This window comes from Schistocerca piceifrons, chromosome 3 (assembly GCF_021461385.2).
Source record: "Schistocerca piceifrons isolate TAMUIC-IGC-003096 chromosome 3, iqSchPice1.1, whole genome shotgun sequence".
NCBI lineage: Eukaryota > Metazoa > Arthropoda > Insecta > Orthoptera > Acrididae > Schistocerca > Schistocerca piceifrons.
The window spans coordinates 108,480,184-108,501,427 of record NC_060140.1 but is presented as its reverse complement, the minus strand read 5'-3'; the positions used below and the strand labels follow the sequence as shown (position 1 = coordinate 108,501,427).

The window sequence follows — 21,244 nt, the reverse complement described above, 5'->3', positions numbered from 1 at the left end:
CAAGTGTCGTGTGGGAACTTTGCAAAACGCGATATCTCGTGAACGATTCGCATTAGAATCCTGGGAAAACACCACTGACATTCTAATTTACACTACCTTTAATTTGTTAATGTCAGTAACTAAATAGCGAACGAAATGAATATGTAAATATCCTTGCCCTGGAAACAGATGACGGTAACTTAATACCAACAGAGGAAGGGATCAGAGATGAAATGAAAAAGTACTTAAACATGCTTTTGAATGGAGATGGGGACAAACAACCATCAAAAACTGTAGAGTAATTAGTGAAGTCCAAACTAATGGATATCCGTTAACAAGGTGTGAGGTAGAAACAGAATTAAAGAACACGCGGAATGGAAAATCGACAGGCTTTGATGATCCCGGCTCAGACACGATAAAGGCAGCTGATATATTAGACTTAATTTTGGCTACATAGAGTATTATCAGTGGTTTGGAAAGAAAACAAAATCCCAGAAGACTGGAGTAAAGAAATCATCATCCCTCTGTTCAAAAACGACAATCGACGAAAATGTGGAAATTACAGAGGCATCACGCTGCTGTCACACAGTTTGAAGCTGTTAGAAAATATCATAGAAATGAGACATAGGAAGATAGTAGAACCTTCGCTTGAGGAAGAACTACGTGGATTCAGGAAAGACCGAGGTACTATGGATCTTATTTTTGCAGAAAGAATATTGACATAAAAGTACTGCGAATAGGGAAGAAATCTTGTGATTGTATTTGTGGACATTGAAAAAGCGTATGACAGTTGTAAGTAGGCTGTTTAGGTTTTTTTATTGGTAACGCCACCTCTGTATAAAAATCACTGGCTGTGCTGTGTGCAGTCTGTGTCTAGTTTGCATTGTTGTCTGCCATTGTAATGTTGAGCAGCGGCAGCAGGATATGACCAGCGCATAGCGTTGTGCAGTTGGAGGTGAGCCGCTAGCAGTGGTGGATGTGGGGAGAGAGATGGCAGAGTTTTGTAATTTGTCATGAACTGCTATATATATTATGACTTTTGATGATTTAAGGTAAATACATTGTTTGTTCTCTATTAATATCTTTCATTTGCTAACTATCCCTATCAGTAGTTAGTGCCTTCCATAGTTTGAATCTTTTATTTAGCTGGCAGTAGTGGCGCTCGCTGTATTGCAGTAGTTCGAGTAACCAAGATTTTTGTGAGGTAAGCGATTTGTGAAATGCATAGGTTAATGTTAGTCAGGACCATTCTTTTGTAGCGATTTCTGAAAGTCAGATTGCGTTGCGCTAAAAATATTGTGTGTCAGGTTAAGCACAGTCTTGTACAATTGTTCAAAGGGGACGTTTCACAGTGTTCTGCGAACAAGATATGGGAATGTTTGGAAGACCTAAAGGTGTCAAAGTACCTTATCGTCAAAATCAAGATGCTACACCAAAAGTGTAACAGCTGTGTCCAGATAGGCAACGGACGATCAGAATGGTTTGAAACAAAGAGAGGTGTCCAACAAGGAAATGCCCTATCACCACTACTGTTTGTAACAGTAATGGACAAGTTCATAAAAACTGTCAAGAAAATAGACAGCAAATCAAATGCCCTGGTTTTTGCTGATGATTTGATAGTATGGGAAGAGACAGAAGCTGAAGCACAAGAAAACTAATGATTGGAACAGCACACTCAAAAATTTCCGACTAAAAATAAGTAAAACAAATTCAGTAAAAATGATCATCAAAAGGCAAGGAACAACCTCAAAGATATTTCTATAAGGAGTCAAAGTAGAATCTGTTTCACATTTCAAGTAACTAGGAAGCACCATTAAGTAGGAAATACTCAGCAGGACACAAAAAGCATCCAATTTTTCCAGTTAAATCAGATATCTTCTCTGGGATGATAAAACGCCGCGAAAAGCAAAAGCAGCAATGTACCACACCTATTTCGTACCAGTAATAAGATATGGTTTAGAAGAATGTACCCTACTAAACAAAGGGTTCAGAAGAATTCCAGTAACAGAAATTAGATTCATTAGAACTATGAATCAAACAAATAGAAAGGACAAAATCAGGAATGAGGTGAACAAAAAAGTAGCTGGTATTGTGATTCCTGTTACCAGTGTCGTAAAGAAACCCAGGCTTCAGTGGTATAGGCAAATAATAAGAATGAACGAAGAAGATCACGGGGAAGACCAAGAAAAAGCTGGATAGAGACTGTGAGATCAGACGTGGAGAAGAAACGACAAAAATGGGTAGCTCTCCTGGAACATAAGGTGTATGAAGACAGAGCGAGATGGCGAATACTTGTACACGACACCGGAGAACCTGAAGTTGGAAAACGATGATGATGATGATGATGATGATGATGATGATGATGATGATGAATGTCAGTAGGCATTGCTCTATTTAAAAAAGTATATGTCTGCACAAAAAATCCACTTTTTAAGTACTGTTACACTCTATTGATTGGCTAACAACAAGAGCCCCTGAATACCAATCCATTCTGTGAAAACTGCACATCAATAGCATTTGCGGTTCAAGTTTTAGGTGATTCATCCTTTATATAAGTATGTAATTAGAAATAAGGACAGCAATAACATACATGAGAAACTGTGTACTATGTTATGAGATGTGTCTCAGATCCTATTGTATTAACTGACATACAAGTCATTGCTATAAAAGCACATAATGTAGGTGGACTTACATTACTGCTATTATATGTACAGTTATTACTTTGCAGAAATCGATATACATACAGTTGTTAGTTCCTTTTTATCAGATCTCAATGATGATGGATTATCAACCCAAAAACCAGTTTTGGTAAATAAAACATTTCCCGTGCAGCTCATGGTGTACAGAAGACGTCCATTAATGAGTACAGTTTGTGTTTTCATTATTTTTATGGGAAATCCATTTTCAGAGAACCACTTAATAACTCTTTGGAAAACATTATTAACAGTCTTTTGTTGCTGTCTCTCTAATGAGATTTATTATAACATTGGTGTCACCAGCAGAAAATACCAATTCTGCTTAATGAGTGTTAAGTGGAGTGGACCCAAATTTGAACCCTGAGGGATTTCCTTTTTACTTTCCCTCCACTTACTAAAATTTTTTTCTACTTACAAAATTGTTTTAGTCATTGTTCGAATAATTCATTGCATACATTATTCATAGTTACATGCCCTAAATAGTGGCCAAAATGTTGAAGCACTATTTCGGAACATGACATTGTTTTAGACCGAGAAGAATTTTATGGAAACTGACTTCAGCAGCAAAAGACTGTGTGCATTTGAGAGCGAGATTAACGTCAAACAACGTTTCACATTGGTTTCCACGTGGTCTGCAGGAGCCAAATGTGTCAGTAGAAGGGGCACGTTCGGTCTGTGGCAACCACAGTGAGTAACTTTTACACATGAGTTCATCACTCAGATCACCAATACTTTATTCATGATAATGTGACATATACAAAATGACAGGGGTTCACGTGACGTGTAGAACAATCCTTATTGGACGAGCCGCTGATAGACGATCTCCCTGGTCTTGTTGTGGTAGGCTGCCCACACGGAGCCCGACTTGCCATCTCGGATGACAGTCATCAGGCTCTGGGCGACGGAGTCAGTCCTGCGATGACAACACACACGCGTCATTTACATTGTTCCGAAAGAACATAACGGGAAATATGTAAATCCAATCTCCACATTAAATGAAGTACTCGCTGGGAATTACCAGTGGCATCATTTTATGGCTGTGAGTACCTACATAATCCAGAAACGAGGAAGTAGGAAACAGCATTTGGGCAAGGATAACAATGTGTTGCAACCAAGTGCCAGAATCATAGCATATAATGCACAAAGACAATCTTCCAATACAGCACAGCACCTGCCTTTCCTACTTTTCATATCAATTTATTATTATTTATTATATACATTATTTACATAAGTTTTGGGCGTAGGTTTCTGATTAAGGTACATCATGTTAAATTTAAAGGTGGGAGGCTTATCAATTTCATGTTCATGACAAATTGACAGGACGTAATCTTGTTGCACATACCTCTACATGTTGCTTAATTTTTAAAAAAATCTACAGGACTAAACTAATGAAGTAAACTCGATAAGAAATGTTAGTTTCTGTTTTAATACAAAACACAAAAATATAATAGTCCATTTACTGAAACCAGTCACCCATGCAAGCTAATCCTTGTTTATTTTTACTATTTTACTTCCAACATAGCAGAGTTATTACGTTTCGTCTACAAAGTGGTCTCCAGTTCCGATGTTAGGTTTATCGCCACTCATGTTCTTGCCACACCTCATTATTTTCGTCTTTATTTTTACACTGAATCCATACTCTGTGCTCAGTAGACTGTTCATTTCAGTCAACAGTCCTACGAGTCTTCCACACTTTTAGCGAATCTTATCGGTGGTCTCTCACGAGACGATCTTGTCATTTACTTCTATCATTGCTTCATCAATATATAGGTTATGAAGTAAGGGAGAAAAGGCAGGGATGCAAACTTCTTCACTTTTGAAACCGACCACGCCTTTGTTAATCTTCTTATTGTTCCCTCTTAGCTCTTGTACGAGTTATACAGCGTCGATAAAGTCCCGTTACCTTTTTAAAAAATTATAACTTGGAATCTATTAGAGATAGAGAAGCACGATTTGCTGTTAAACGTTTAACAGGTCTTAAAGTATTTTTCCTGTGCCATTTCTTCCAGATTTGACTTGGATTGCATCAAATAGGAGACAGGCCAGGGTACGGCGCAATGGTTCGTCTGCTATGTTGATTCCGACAGAAAGTGCAAACTACATTTCCACGCCAACAACTAGAGCCAGTTCGTCGTGCTTCACACGAGTTGCAGAAAGCCAGATCAACTGTCCGTAATGCTTTACAAAAGCAGTTGCGCCTTTTTGAGTACAAAACATAAATGCTCCGTATATTGCAGCCAAGCGATCGTCCTCTGCGGTATGCATCCACGTGTTCCATGCTGTTTCCTAGCTTTATTGACGCATTTCAAGTTTTTTAAGTATCTTCAGTAATCGTATACAAACTGCGGGTAACTCGTTTGTCACAAATAGTCTAAATTTTGGTGTGTGCCTTCGGCGAAGGCGTGCATGTTTCCTTAGATGGGACCACACTTTCAAGCTTGACAAAAAGATTGGTATGCAAATAGTAGTGGCCGTGAGTACATGACCGCATATGCGCACGCTACGTGAGACTGCAGCCGTCTATCATCTTCCAGTATGATGGTGAACCCCTATAACGTCCCGTCGACAACGAAGTCATTAGAGACGGACACAAGCTCAGATGGTGCCAAGGATGGACAAGGAAATCGGTAGAGCCCTTTCAAAGGAACCATCCTGACATTTGCGCGAAGCGATTTACGGAAATCACGCAAAACCTAAATCAAAATGGCCAGACGCTGGTTTGAACAGTCGTCCTCCCGAATGCGAATCTAGTGTGCTGACCACTGCGCTATCCCGCTCGTAATCCCCTACAATGGCAGTTGAACGGTGGGATGTGTTGAGTGCCGTATTTCCTGAGAGCTGTGTGGGTCGTGATGGTCCCATCGCATGGCACTCGCGCTCTTCCGATCTGACGCTGCTAAACTTCTTTTTGTCGAGTTACGTCGAGGATGGCGTGAACACAATACCAGTCAATGACATTGCTACCCTTCATGCACGAATCAATGAAACAATGAGAATGCTGCAATGCTGACCCGTACACGGGCAGAACTCTGATATCGCCTTAATGATCTAGGAGTGACAGGTGGAGCACAACATGAAATTCTACCATACTAAAAAAAAAACTTTGAGAGCTGGTAAATGTTTGTAATGTGTCAAACCCTCTTCAGCTCAAAGAAAAGGGCATCACTTGTTTGTATCGTCTCAACTTATTATCGACTTTTATATTGCAGGGGCAGATGTGGATTCTGACCACAATCTATTGGTTATGAACTGCAGATTGAAACTGAAGAAACTGCAAAAAGATGGGAATTTAAGGAGATGGGACCTGGATAAACTGAAAGAACCAGAGATTGTAGAGAGTTTCAGGGAGAGCATAAGGGAACAATTGACAGGAATGGGGGAAAGAAATACAGTAGAAGAAGAATGGGTAGCTCTGAGGGATGAAGTAGTGAAGGCAGCAGAGGATCAAGTAGGTAAAAAGACGAGGGCTAGTAGAAATCCTTGGATAACAGAAGAAATATTGAATTTAGTTGATGAAAGGAGAAAATATAAAAATGCAGTAAATGAAGCAGGCAAAAAGGAATACAAACGTCTCAAAAATGAGATCAACAGGAAGTGCAAAATGGCTAAGCAGGGATGGCTAGAGGACAAATGTAAGGATGTAGAGGCTTGTCTCACTAGGGGTAAGATAGATACTGCCTACAGGAAAATTAAAGAGACCTTTGGAGAGAAGAGAACCACTTGTATGAATATCAAGAGCTCAGATGGCAACCCAGTTCTAAGCAAAGAAGGGAAGGCAGAAAGGTGGAAGGAGTATATAGAGGGTTTATACAAGGGCGATGTACTTGAGGACAATATTATGGAAATGGAAGAGGATGTAGATGAAGATGAAATGGGAGATAAGATACTGCGTGAAGAGTTTGACAGAGCACTGAAAGACCTGAGTCGAAACAAGGCCCCGGGAGTAGACAACATTCCATTAGAACTACTGATGGCCTTGGGAGAGCCAGTCATGACAAAACTCTACCATCTGGTGAGCAAGATGTATGAGACAGGCGAAATACCCACAGACTTCAAGAAGAATATAATAATTCCAATCCCAAAGAAAGCAGGTGTTGACAGATGTGAAAATTACCGAACTATCAGTTTAATAAGTCACAGCTGTAAAATACTAACACGAATTCTTTACAGACGAATGGAAAAACTGGTAGAAGCAGACCTCGGGGAAGATCAGTTTGGATTCCGTAGAAATGTTGGAACACGTGAGGCAATACTAACCTTACGACTTATCTTAGAAGAAAGATTAAGTAAAGGCAAACCTACGTTTCTAGCATTTGTAGACTTAGAGAAAGCTTTTGACAATGTTAACTGGAATACTCTCTTTCAAATTCTGAAGGTGGCAGGGGTGAAATACAGGGAGCGAAAGGCTATTTACAATTTGTACAGAAACCAGATGGCAGTTATAAGAGTCGAGGGGCATGAAAGGGAAGCAGTGGTTGGGAAAGGAGTGAGACAAGGTTGTAGCCTCTCCCCGATGTTATTCAATCTGTATATTGAGCAAGCAGTAAAGGAAACAAAAGAATAATTCGGAGTAAGTATTAAAATTCATGGAGAAGAAGTAAAAACTTTGAGGTTCGCCGATGACATTGTAATTCTGTCAGAGACAACAAAGGACTTGGAAGAGCAGTTGAACGGAATGGACAATGTCTTGAAAGGAGGATATAAGATGAACATCAACAAAAGCAAAACGACGATAATGGAATGTAGTCAAATTAAATCGGGTGATGCTGAGGGGATTAGATTAGGAAATAAGACACTTAAAGTAGTAAAGGAGTTTTGCTATTTAGGGAGTAAAATAACTGATGATGGTCGAAGTAGAGAGGATATAAAATGTAGACTGGTAATGACAAGGAAATCGTTTCAAAGGAGAGAAATTTGTTAACATCGAGTATAGATTTAAGTGTCAGGAAGTCGTTTCTGAAAGTATTTGTATGGAGTGTAGCCATGTATGGAAGTGAAACATGGACGATAACCAGTTTGGACAAGAAGAGAATAGAAGCTTTCGAAATGTGGTGCTACAGAAGAATGCTGAAGATAAGGTGGGTAGATCACGTAACTAATGAGGAGGTATTGAATAGGATTGGGGAGAAGAGAAGTTTGTGGCACAACTTGACTAGAAGAAGGGATCGGTTGGTAGGACATGTTTTGAGGCATCAAGGGATCACAAATTTAGCATTGGAGAGCAGCGTGGAGGGTAAAAATCGTAGAGGGAGACCAAGAGATCAATACACTAAGCAGATTCAGAAGGATGTAGGTTGCAGTAGGTACTGGGAGATGAAGAAGCTTGCACAGGATAGAGTAGCATGGAGAGCTGCATCAAACCAGTCTCAGGACTGAAGACAACAACAACAACATGTTGTAGGAGAATGAAGAGTTTGTTGTCTGTATAATTTTCTTATATTTTTGGGTTAAAGTGTTGTAGGTATGTGACACCTGATGTTCGAGAAAAGCTGTGTCCTCTTAAATCAGCGAGTTTGATACGTCCAGCCGACTGCTGAATCGCGTCCTGTGGCAAAGATAACAACTACGACGCAGCTGGCCACTATGAAGGTTTGACGGTAACTTCTAAGAAGGGCACTTACTGTTAAAGAGAGAATTAGCGTGATATATTTGCTCGCAAATAATGGTTCTTGCCTTGTTCTTTTAGAACTTCAGTTCAATTTCCGAGTAATGTTCGAGTAGTGAGCCTCGAGAGAGATTGTCTCAAGAGTGTGATGAGATCGGCTTACACGTACGATACGTGAATAAGTTTGCAACAAGGATGGAACTCAAGTGTTTTCGAAACAGCTCTAAGTCGTTTAGAAAGATATTTTGAGAAGATTATTGGCTTGTCTAGAAAGTGATTATTTCGCCGATTTTGGCAGAGTGTAGACTCGCCAGTTAAATGAAAAACTCCGAATGTGTAGTCTATGTTAAGGAGAACGGTCGTCCTACGTAATAGTTATTTATTGAGGAACAGTCGGAAGATTATTGAGAATTTGATATCTTTCCCCCTTGTTCCTAAACGACAAATCAAGAACCATTTATTAGAGAACGCGCTAATTCTCTCTAAACGAGATCATCAAGTCCTGTGTTTTGAGTTTTAAATTTTAGAGGGTCGTGGCAGTCAACGGCTGAAGTGGTTGAGCTTTGTTTGATTATTTAAAGTACATATGGTTGAAAAGTGGCGATAACAGTAAGACTCTGACTTGTACCTGTAAACGAACTAATCGCAGGAAATAAATAATTAACTGTTTTGAACTGAAAAAGTCAGTATCCGATTTGTCCTTTATCCCTAAACTATTACCAAAAAAGTATTGAATAGTTTATTTCAAGCCAGACTAATATCTCGGCTATATCTTTTCGTATAAAAGTAAATCCAAAGGCCGTTAAAGTAAAAGACTTTCATATTGGTAAAAGCAAAGTTCAAAGAAATTAAGACCCTAAAGAGAAAGAATAGTATTTTTCAGTTAATAACTTGCAACGAATAGAAAGACAGAGAAAGGAAATTTACGTTTTATTGAAAAGTGATTAATTATAAATGAAAAGTTATTCCACTTAATTCTGAAAGGTTGGGTTGACGAAAGAGTTTATTACCGTAAAATTTCAATAGCGTCAAGGATATTGTTATAGCAAGAAGCTACGTACAGAGATTATCGTTGATGGACAACGAAAGATAAACAGTATTAAATTATATCTTTGCCTTGTGAAAGTATTTACAATTTACGTAAAAATTTATAACGTTCGCACTGATTGCTTGTATATACGATTATTCGTTGAAACTTTAAAAGAGGAGCAACTACAAGAGCCAATGTATCTATAAAAATTCATCATTTATATACGAAAGCTGTAGATTATGGTATCTCGTTGCTCAAAAAGTGTTCAGTTGTGGGCACTTATGCAGTTTAGCAGGTACGGAAAAAATTTTTCATTTTTTTTTCAAAATTTCATCGATTATAGTCAAATTTGATACGCTGATTACGAATACGATATTTATTTTCGCCCCAGTCAATTATTTACATCAAAAAAATTGTTTTAAATTTTTTTAAAATTTTTTTATTTTTCAATATTTTGTCGATATAGTGAATTCTGATGCGCTGATTTCGAATATAACATCCATTTTCATTTTCCCTTGACCGTCGGCGATATCTTCTGCCCGATAAGCGCGGCGCTGCCGATGACGCAACATTGCGTAATACACTAACTAATCAGTATTTTCAAATCATAGGCGGCCGCTGCCGCGGCCGCATTCCAAATAAAAAACTCCCAACCTAACCTCAAGTGGGCTACGCTACAGATCAATTTATGCAGTTTAGCAGGTACGGAAAAAATTTTTCATTCCAAATGTATCTGGCTTGGAGAGCTTTGTGGGTGAATATGTAAAGTTTGTTGGTGATTGTACTTTGTATTTTCATAAATAAAGTGATCTGTAGCGTAGCCCACTTGAGGTTAGGTTGCGAGTTTTTTTTTTGGAATGCGGCAGCGGCCGCCTATGATTTGAAAATACTGATTAGTTAGTGTATTACGCAATGTTGCGTCATTCCTACTCTCCGTAGACTCTCATATTTAGTATTTTTCTGGTGTTGATACTAACTTTGGTGGTAGTTTATCTTTCGAACCTAGTAAACACCGGTAGTCAGTTGTTGTAATTAATATCCAGATAGCTACCACTGACCCCAATATACCAAAAAAAGTGTTACTGTGTCAATCATTTTGTACACAATAACGTATCGAACTGTAGTGTGATTTATAGCGCGAGGAACTGAATATCAACTCTTACTCGACGTCGTTGTGTTAGTACAGACGATTATTTCAAGTCAAACAGATTACGCCTTTGAGTGTAGGCAAGGTATTATCCGTACAACTTATTGTAGTATTGCGACATGTCCAACGTTCCTTTTCACCTATGTATTGCAATGCTGTCGGTGCCTGCTCATACAGTATATCTCCTGCGAGTTAGTGGAATGCAAAGGTGACTCAGTACACGTTTTACAATAACCCAGGACGCACTACCTCTAATAGTTTCCAAGTTATGCTGTTTTTAGATGATAGTGGGGCTTTTGGACAAACCGTATATTACCCGTCTTTCCCTATAGCTTTACCTATTTTACTGAAAATTTCAGTCATCTTACATAATTTTTGGAACATTTTTTCTAGGTCAAAAAATCATATAAACGTTTCTTCATTTCCCTTAAGACTAATATCCCTTATCAATCGCAATGTCAGAACTGCCTCTGTGGTGCCTTTTCCCTTCTTCAGATTACATTTATTGAACAGATGCTCAAATCTTTTTTATGCCTCTGTGTATTGATTGTTTTTGTAAGCAACTTTGATGCATGAGCTGTTAAGCCGACTGTGCGATAGTTCTCGCTTTTATCCAGTCTTGCATCGTGATTGTCTGGATGATATTCTTCCAAAACCCTGATGGCACGTCTGCAGACTCATAAATCCCACACACCAACTTGAATATTCGGTTGGTTGCAGTCTCATAGATTCCACGCACTAACTTGAATACTCGTTCGTTTTCCACTTATTCCAATGATCTTGTAAATTCAGAGGAATGTTATCTGTCTCTTCTACCTTGTCTCTTCGAAAGTCTAACAAAGTTCTGTCAAACTGACTAATACTGATTCTCCAATGTCGTCCTAGTCGACTTCAACTTCTTATTCTATCACGTCATCAGACAGTTCCTCTTCCTCATTATACAGGCTTTCAATGTACTCTACATTCGACAGTGGAATTCCTGTTTAATTCTTAATGTCGATGCGCTTGATGTTACTTTCACCGAAAGTTATTACCACTTTTCCAGTTTCCCAACCTGTCCTTCCGTTGAACATTACTTTTTCGATTTCTTTGCATTTTCCTGCATCCATTTCGCTTTAGCTTACTTACACTTCATGTACATTGCTTTTATATTTTTCCACTAGCTAACAAATCCGGCATTCCTCGGGTATTCATTTTGCATATTTCCTACTAGAAACGAAAACAAAAAACGAACTGTGTTTGTTGTGTGATACAGAAAAAAAATTAATTTGCATCTGTTGGTGAAAGCACTTTTGAAATTATGAAATAGTCGTAGAAAGAAATATGCATAATGTACGAATGTGTAATTAGAGCTGTTTCGCTTGTCTGCAGCGCGATTTTGTAAACGTCTCTATGGCAACACCTTTTCATATCCCTCAAGACTGTTATTGTTCTTGGTTACTACCTTTTCCGCTTCGAAGTTGAAAACTGTCAAAACCGTTGACTCGACTGTAGGAGTGTCTTAGTAGTAAAGAATGAATGTATTAAAACTTCATGTCTTAGCAGTAAAGAATGAATGTATTAAAACTTCATGAATTTCAGTGTTTATGATGTCATATCTCTTGAACTGTGTGTATGTAGGTACACTTACGAGCATATTTGGATGTTGTTGTTGTGGTCTTCAGTCTGGAGACTGGTTTGATGCAGTTCTCCATGCAACTCTATCCTGTGCAAGCTTCTTCATCTCCCAGTAGCTACTGCAACTTACGTCCTTCTGAACCTGTTGAGTGTATTCATCTCTTGGTCTCCCTCTACGATTTTTACCCTCCACACTGCCCTCGAGTACTAAACTGATGATCCCTTGATGCCTCAGAATGTGCCCTACCAACCAATCCCTTCTTCTAGTCAAGTTGTGCCATAAATTTCTCTTCTCTCCATTTCTATTCAATACCTCATCATTAGTTATGTGATCTGGCCATCTAATCTTCAGCATTCTTCTGTAGCAGCACAAAGCTTCTATTCTCTTCTTGTCTAAACTATTTATCGTCCATGTTTCACTTCGATACACGGCTACATACCATACAAATACTTTCAGAAACGACTTTCTGACAAATCATACATGATGTTAAGAAATTTCTCTTCTTCAGAAGCGCTTTCCTTGCCATTGCCAGTCTACATTTTATATCCACTCTACTTCGACCATCATCAGTTATTTTGCTCCCCAAATAGCAAAACTCATTTACTACTTTAAGCGTCTCATTTCCTAATCTAATTCCCGCAGCATCACCCGATTTAATTCGACTACATTCCATTATCCTCGTTTTGCTTTTGTTGATGTTCATCTTATATCCTCCTTTCAAGACATTGTCCATTCCGTTCAACTGCTCTTCCAGATCCTTTGCTGTCTCTGACAGAATTGCAATGTCATCGGCGAACCTCAAAGTTTTTGTTTCTTCTCCATGAATTTTAATACTTACTCCGAATTATTCTTTTGTTTCCTTTACTGCTAGCTCAATATACAGATTGAATAACATCGGGGATACTCTACAACCCTGTCTCACTCCCATCCAAACCACTGCTTCCCTTTCATACCCCTCGACTCTTAAAACTGCTTTCTGGTTTCTGTACTAATTGAAAATAGTCTTTCGCTCCCTGTATTTTACCCCTGCCACCTTCAGAATTTGAAAGAGAGTATTCCACTCAATCTTGTCAAAAGCTTTCTTTAAGTCTACAAATGCTAGAAACATAGGTTTGCCTTTCCTTAATCTATTTCCTATGATAAGTCGTAATGGCAGTACTGCCTCACGTCTTCCAACATTTCTACGGAATCCAAACTGATCTTCCCCGAGGTCGGCTTCTATCAGTTTTTCCATTCGTCTGTAAAGAATTCGTGTCAGTATTTTGTAGCCGTGGCCTATTAAACTGATAGTTCGGTAATTTTCATATCCGTCAACACCTACTTTCTTTGGGATTGGAATTGTTATATTCTTCTTGAAGTCTGAAGGTATTTCGCCTGTCTCATACATCTTGTTCACCAGATGGTACATAGAGTTTTGTTAGGCCTGGCTCTCCCAAGGCTGTCAGTCGTTCTGATGGAATATTGTCTACTCCCGGGGCCTTGTTTCGTCTTAGGTCTTTCAGTGTTCTGACAAACTCTTCACGCGGTATCATATCTCCCATTTGATCTTCATCTACATCCGCTTCCATTTCCATAATATTGTCCTCAACAACAATGCCCTTGTATAGACCATCTACATACTCCTTCCACATTTCTCCTTTCCCTTCTTTGCTTAGAACTGGGTTTCCATCTGAGTTCTTGATATTCATGCAGGTGGTTCTCTTTTCTCGTACTATCTGCAAAATGTGCTGGGAATAGAGTTATTAGTAAAGAAGTAGTAAATGTAAACGCCATGCACAGTGTGCCAGTTTTTCAAGCATCTCAGCGTTCATGACATATTTCCTGAGCTATGCTTGATAACATGATAAAAATTTGCAGGTGCATCTAGCGGCATATGTGGACACTGTCTGCGAAATTTATTGCGAATAGAGTTCCTAGTACAGAAGTAACAAATCTGAACGTCATGCATCATGTGGCAGTTTTTCGCCCATCTCATTGTTTATGACGTCATATCTACTGAACTACGATAGACAGATGAATCTTGTCCAGGCAGCGATTTTTGCCTGTCAGTAAGGGATATGTTTACCAAGTTTGGTTGAAATCGGTCTCGTGGTTTAGGAGGAGGTGTACACACACACACACACACACACACACACACACACACACACACATCTATTTTTATAATAGGTATGGATCCCATTCACTTTCATGAATGTTTTTATATTTCCTTCTTTCATCGATTAATTGAATTATTTCTTCTGGGTTTCTTCACAGTTACCTGTCTTGTATGTATAGCGAACTGTCCAACGTCTGGGACTGCCCTTTTTGGAGCTGTCCATTCCAGTTCAGCTGAACTGCCTTCTGTGGTATTCATTACTGCAGATCTACAGCCTCAGAGAATTTCAAACGCACCTGATCGTTCCTCAGTAGTTCAGTATACTAGTTCTTTAGATACTGATCCTTCCTCATCTTGTTACACTTTAATTCTTCATTACTAAAGTGTTATTTGATCTATGTATCTCCATGATACAATCCAATATCTGATTTCAGAACCGGTGTCTCACCAGGAAGTAATTAATCTGGTTTCGTCCAGTGTCTTCCGGCCTCTTCCAAGTGTACCCACTTCTCTCCTGGTTGTTGAACAGTTTCTTTGCTATGACTACCTAAAATTTATTTCGTAAACCAAGGAGCTTTTCTCCTTTCTCTTTTTCCTACTGCCAAGCCGATATTCTCCCGAAATTCTGTCTTCCACTGCTTCGTCTGTTCTAGGGTTACAATCCCCCACGATTTTAGATTTTAATCGTACTTAATATATTGCTTTACCAATCAGTGCCCCCACATTTCTCTCTCTCTCTCTCTCTCTCTCTCTCTCTCTCTCTCTCCCTCCCTCTATCCTTCTGTCTGCTTATGCCGAGGAACGGATTATATACGTGAACTATTGTTGTAAGCATTGTGTTGCTGTTTGATGAGAATAATCCTGTCATTCAACTTTTTGTCTTGCCTTCCTATCCAAACTGTTGTTGTGTTATTGTCTGTTGTTGCTGATATTTCTCTACATTCATCTGACCATTAGGTGCTTACAGATGTGAGCATAATCTAACCGTTAGTTTAATAATCCATGGTTACATAACTCTAGCGTAAATTGTCTACAGAAGAATGGAACTGTTGATAGACACCCTATTGAGAATATATCGTTTTGGGTTCTGGAGAAATATGGAAACAAGCGTGGCAATATTATACTATGCGTTATATTAGGAGATAGACTGTAGAAAGTCAAACCTAAATTTATAGCATTTTTAGATTTTGCCAAAGCTTTCGTCGATGTAGACTGGAATATGTACAGTCTTTGGAATACTGAAGTTAGCACGGATAAAAGGGAGCTAACAATCAACTACAACTAGAACAGAAACCAGACTGAATTTGTAAGAGTTGAAAGACACAAAAGTGAGCAGTAGTTGAGAAGGGAGTGATACAATGTTGTAATCTATCCCCAATGTTATTCAGTATATACACTGAGCGTCCAGTGTAGTAGGGTAACAAGAAGAAATTCAGAGAGAGAATGAAAGTTCAGAGAAGAACGTTGAGGTTTGCAGATGACATTATATTCTGTCAGAGACGGCAAAGGACTTGAAAGATGAGTTTAAAGAAATGGATATGGTTTTGACACGGAGTTATAAGATGATTATCAACAAAGGTAAAACAAGGGTGACAGAACAGATCTTAGCCGAATTAAGTAAGGTAATGCTGTGAAAATTAGATTAGGAAATCATTGGTAGATGTGTTTTGTTATTGTGGAAGCAAATAAGTACCTATGGCAGAAGTAAAGCGTATATAAAATGCAGGTTGGGAACAACAAGAAAAGCTTCTCTCAGAATGGGAAATTTCTTTAAGCTAATATAAATTTAAGTATATGGAATATTTTTTTCCGGAAGTATTCGTTAATAAGCAGTCTTATAAGCAAACAAAACGAAAGTAGAAGGTTGCGGAATGTAATGTACCAGAAGTTTGCTGAAGCATAGAACAGAGCCGACATCTAATGAAGAGGTACAGAATGGAAATGGGAAGAAATGTATGACACAACGGACAAAAATGACGGGACGCGTTGATAGGACACGTACTGAGCCATCTAGGATCAGTTAATTTGATAGTGGAGGGATGATGATATGATGTTATGGGCACACGACAGATATGTCTTTAGTGCCCATACCAAAATATAATAAGGCGACTGTGGATATAGGTCGTAAAATTATTTAAATGGGACTGTAGATAAAAAACGTAAAGAACGTCATAAAAACTTCTACACACACACACACACACACACACACACACACACACACACACACATTCATCTACAAATAATGTACACCTCATTATGGGATCTAACATACAGTAAAAAGAGGAAAAAGCAGTGGAATTAATTAAAAGAAGACAGCAGACAGCTGCACTGGAATAAAAGGTAAGAGCCAGCCATACTGCAACACACTAAAATCTCCAACCTAAAAGCCCGCATCTCGTGGTCGTGCGGTAGCGTTCTCGCTTCCCACGCCCGGGTTCCCGGGTTCGATTCCCGGCGGGGTCAGGGATTTTCTCTGCCTCGTGATGGCTGGGTGTTGTGTGCTGTCCTTAGGTTAGTTAGGTTTAAGTAGTTCTAAGTTCTAGGGGACTGATGACCATAGATGTTAAGTCCCATAGTGCTCAGAGCCATTTGAACCATTTGAACCAACCTAAAAGCTTAGGCCAGAGTCCAGACACATCACAAAATTTTAAAAATCAAACCATATTCGTCTCATCATCAGCTTAAATAGAGGATAGATCCCTCCCTAAATTTATATATTTCCGATTATCACAAAATAAAATGCACTCACTTAAAATGTGGCGTGATTTGCACATCCAAAGCATTACAGGCTTGGCGGTCCTTTCGCCGGAGCACAACGCCACGTGTTAGAAGCCGTTGACCAATTCGGAGACGGGTCAGGGCCACCTCATCTCTCCAAAGTCACCAGCGTGAGGAACGCCACTACCGGGTTGTTGGCTTCAGCTGTTCGTCCCTGCCAGACACTCCTCCTTCCACAATTGCATGGATGGCCCACCCTTCAGCGAAATGACAGTCTGCAGAGGAATGGCTCATTTTGTAACGTGACGTTCCCTGCGGGCCTCTTCGGTGTCTTTGTCTGCCTATTCATTTCCTGGAATTCCCTGTGCCTTTGTACCCAGCAGAATTACACCTTTCTCCCCTGCCGCTGTGGGAGGTACAATTCGTCAAGTATGAGATGGATTATTTTCTCAGCTGGGTACGTGTGCTGCAACGATTGTAAGGCTCTGTCCACCAGCTTAGCCGAGTGGTAACGTTTCTGTCTCTCATGGAGCTGGCCTGTGTTCGATTCCCGGCCACGTCGGAGATTTTCTCCACTCGTGGACTGGGTGTTTTGTCCTCACCATCATTTCATCATCACCGACGTGCAAGTCGCCCAGTGTAGCGTCACCTGAAATAAGACTTACACCCCGGCGGCCGAACTTGCCCAGATGAGGTTTCCCGGACATCAATACCACACGATCATTTTATTTCATTTTTTGTAGGGCACTAAGGGAATCGGAGCAGATGAGATACTGGTTGCCCTGCTCGGAGCTCTGCATAAAATACCGTATAGTTACGAAGAAGGCAGATCCTGAAGACACGATCGAGAAATACGACCGAACAGCCGAGGGAGTTCCCTTGTTGGGAACCTTCTGTGTACACAACTTTAAAGCTGTGATGACTATCTAAATTGTTAAGAAACGAGACTTCAACGAAAAATCTGGAGTACAATCTTTCTTTTAATTTGCCAAGTCTAAAATAATTCTGTTCCTGTTTAAGAGCCACCATTGGCGTAAAATTTTAAAACCGGCAACATCCGTCTCATTCGCGCAATTTCCATAGGGCCTCGTCGCTCAATGAAAGAGTCTTTCTATGGGTGAGCGAGCAATGGTGTGGTGCGTAGGTTTGTACGGTGTGTACAGTGTTTTATAGGGCTGTCGCGCCATGAGAAGTCATCGCCTGATGTGACGTGGAGGGGTGGGTGAAGGTCAACAACTACATCTACATTTACATACATACTCCGCGAGCCACCAAGCGGTGTTTGGCGGAGGGCACAATTCGGGCCAAAATCGTATTTCCCCACCTCTGTGCCACTAGCGGATCGCGCAAGGGAAAAACGATTGTCAGAACGTCTCAGTACGAGCTCTTATTTCCCTTGTCTTTGAATGGTGATCATTGCGCGATTTGGAAGTTGGTGGTAATAATATATGCTCTACATCCTCGGTGAAGATCGGATTTCGGAATTTAGTGAGCAGCCCCTTCTGTTTAGCGCGCCGTCTATCTGCAAGTGTGCCCCACTTCAAACTTCCTGTGAGATTTGTGACGCTCTCGCGATGGCTAAATGTACCAGTCACGAATCTTCCCGCACTTCTTTGGACCTTCTCAATCTCTTGAATCAGACCCAACTGGTAAGGGTCCCATTCAGACGAACAACACTCCAAGACTGGACGAACTAACGTATTGTAAGCTATTTCCTTTGTTGAAGGACTGCATCGCTTCAGGATTCTACCAATAAACCGCAATCTAGAGTTCGTCTTAGCCGTTACTTGTGTATTCTGATCCATTTGAGATCATTTCGAATAGTCACTCCAGATACTTGACGGACGTTACCGCTTCCAAAGACTGGGGATTTATTTTGTACTCATACATTAATGGCGATTTTCGCCTTGTTATAGGCAGTAGGTTACACTTACTAATATTGAGAGATAACTGCCAGTCATTACACCACGCATTTATTTTCTGCAAATCATCATTGATTTGCTCGCAACTTTCGTGTGATACTAATTATCTGTAGACTACAGCATCATCGGCAAACGGTCTCAGGCCGCTGTCAATACAATCAACCAGATCGTTTATGTAAATCGTAAAAAGCAGAGGACCTATTACGTTGCCCTGGGACACACCTGAAGTTAAGCTTGTTTCTGTTGAAGTCACCACGTTCAGGACGACATACTGCTCCCTGGGTGTTAAGAAAACCTTCTATCCAACCGCAACTGTAGGCGGAGACAAAAGCTCGGATCAGTAAACAGATTCACGTGGTTGTCGATCGCAGTATTTATTCAGAGATGAAGAGGCTTAACGATTGTAAACTAGCGTGGACAGCAGCATCAAACTGGAGACCACATAAACATACAGTTTGTACGTACTAAGATGTGTTTGTTGAAGTCATCAGACGTTCTACAAATGTAACATGGTACTGGATGCCGGTAAGTACACTAAACGTCAATAAAACTGAAGAAGAAAGTGGTACATACGTGTCGAGAGGCCCGAAGGCGGCTATGCCATCGATCAGAGACTGCTTGGCGTAGTCGTGCAGGCAGTAGTGGTGGGCTTCGGTCGCCATCGGCGTGTCTGTGGGCCCTGGGCACACCGCCACCATCCTCACGCCCGTCTGATTCACGTGCAGCTCGTCCTGAAACACAACACTATATGTCATAGGGAAACATTCCGTGTATTAGTTCACAGTGTCAATTGTGATACATGCAAACTACCAGAATTTTGGCTCGGGTCACCCTCCAAAAATGCCAGCTCACGAGACGACGTACAGGGAGTGGTTGGGGAGGAAATGGGTGAAAATATGGGAACTCCAAAAATACATCACTTTACCACACCTATTATGGTGTGTGAACACTGTTGGCATTCAAAACAGCATCCAGTCATCTCTGAACGGATAAACACAGTTCCTGTATAGTCTTCAAGGGAATCTTAAGCCACAGGTGGATAACTACCAAGCACCCTTCTCTCCAAAGGAGATCAAAAGTTTGAATAATACTGAGATCTGGTGTCTAGGAAAGATGCGACAGTGCACCTTTGTGCTCACAAAACCAGTCCTAGACAATGCCAGCTGTTTGAACTGGGGCTTTGTCGCCTTGTAACACACCGCGACCACTGGGGAGCAAACATGATAGGTGGGATGGGCATGATAAAACGAAATGGTTGAAAGATTACCGTCAGACCTCCTTGCCTAGGGACGCCACATGAAAGTTGATGTCGTCAAGCCCTGAATGAAAATTGCGCAACGGATAACTGGGGAGGGGAGCTTGAGAGCGCTACCTAGAGAGCGTGCCCTTTCTGTACGATACTAGGCAAGGGGCTGGAGGGCTCACACACTGATGTGTGGGTTCCTGCATTCTATAGCTTTTATCTTAAATGAATTCCTTCAACTTGACTTCTTTGTGATTTTTTAAGGTATGTTAAAGATTGATGACAACTGATTACCTATTTATTTTAAACATTATCTCTCGACTTTACAGCGATTGCAGCAATTGTTCCAGTTTACAGATATTACAATTTTACAACTTATAGCTCGGGTATATTATATACAAATCTGCACGCACATTTCTACGGGCAAGACGGAATTGCGTTGGCCAAATGTATACCATCAAAGTCTCCCAATATTTTACATAGGACATCCACTATGTGAGGAGGATAACGGGCAAACAGGGGACCAGGTACATTAACACAGGGGGTCAAATTTGCTAAATTAACGAGATCATTCGTTTCCTTACACAATCCGAAGCTGGAAATAAAAGGATTAGTACAAATATTCAAATAGCTCTCTTTCACGCGTGAACATTAAGACAGACGCACTGAGGCCACGTCTGCTCACTGTCTTCTGCAACACTCCCAAAATATGGCGGGCACCCGGAGGTCTTCCTAGTCCCGGTGGAGGGGGGGTCCAACCACTTGGCTGTGACCAACCTCTCCACCTCAAATCTTGTGACACTGGAACGTCTTTGACTTTTACCTGCCTGTGCTGTCTCTCTGATCCCCTGTCCAGGAGTAAGGCTGCAGTACTATACTACAGAACTACTTCCCAACTAAGATTTGGCCATGCTTTATGGAAAGTTGTGAGGAGGATTAGGAAAGTTCATGTGCAGATTCACATTCACGTACAAGAAATCCATAATATACGACACATATAAATATGTATTATGAAGCCTGACACATTTCTTTCCACCAGTCCACATGGGTTCCATTGCACCCGCGGCCGGCCGCGTCGTGCAATTTGTATTTCTGTTTGTATTTCCCGGTGCGAGCGAGCAGCGAAACCTGCTGCTTATAGAGCGGAAACTGCTGTACCGTTTCATGGTCACATAGTCCTTGGCTGTAATG

At 40.4% G+C, this 21,244-nt stretch overlaps 1 protein-coding gene across 1 annotated transcript in view; it reads right to left on the bottom strand.

The window, feature by feature from the left end:
• Positions 1-3,384: 3,384 nt before the first annotated feature.
• Positions 3,385-21,244, bottom strand: part of LOC124788310 (15-hydroxyprostaglandin dehydrogenase [NAD(+)]-like) — a 57,397-nt gene continuing 39,537 nt past the window's right edge. Inside the window, exons 6-7 of the mRNA XM_047255545.1 lie at positions 19,384-19,541; positions 3,385-3,588 (exon numbers count right to left, since the gene is read on the bottom strand). Coding sequence (XP_047111501.1) covers positions 3,471-3,588; positions 19,384-19,541 — 276 coding nt within the window. The 3' untranslated portion in view covers positions 3,385-3,470. The remainder of the gene's footprint in view (positions 3,589-19,383; positions 19,542-21,244) is intronic.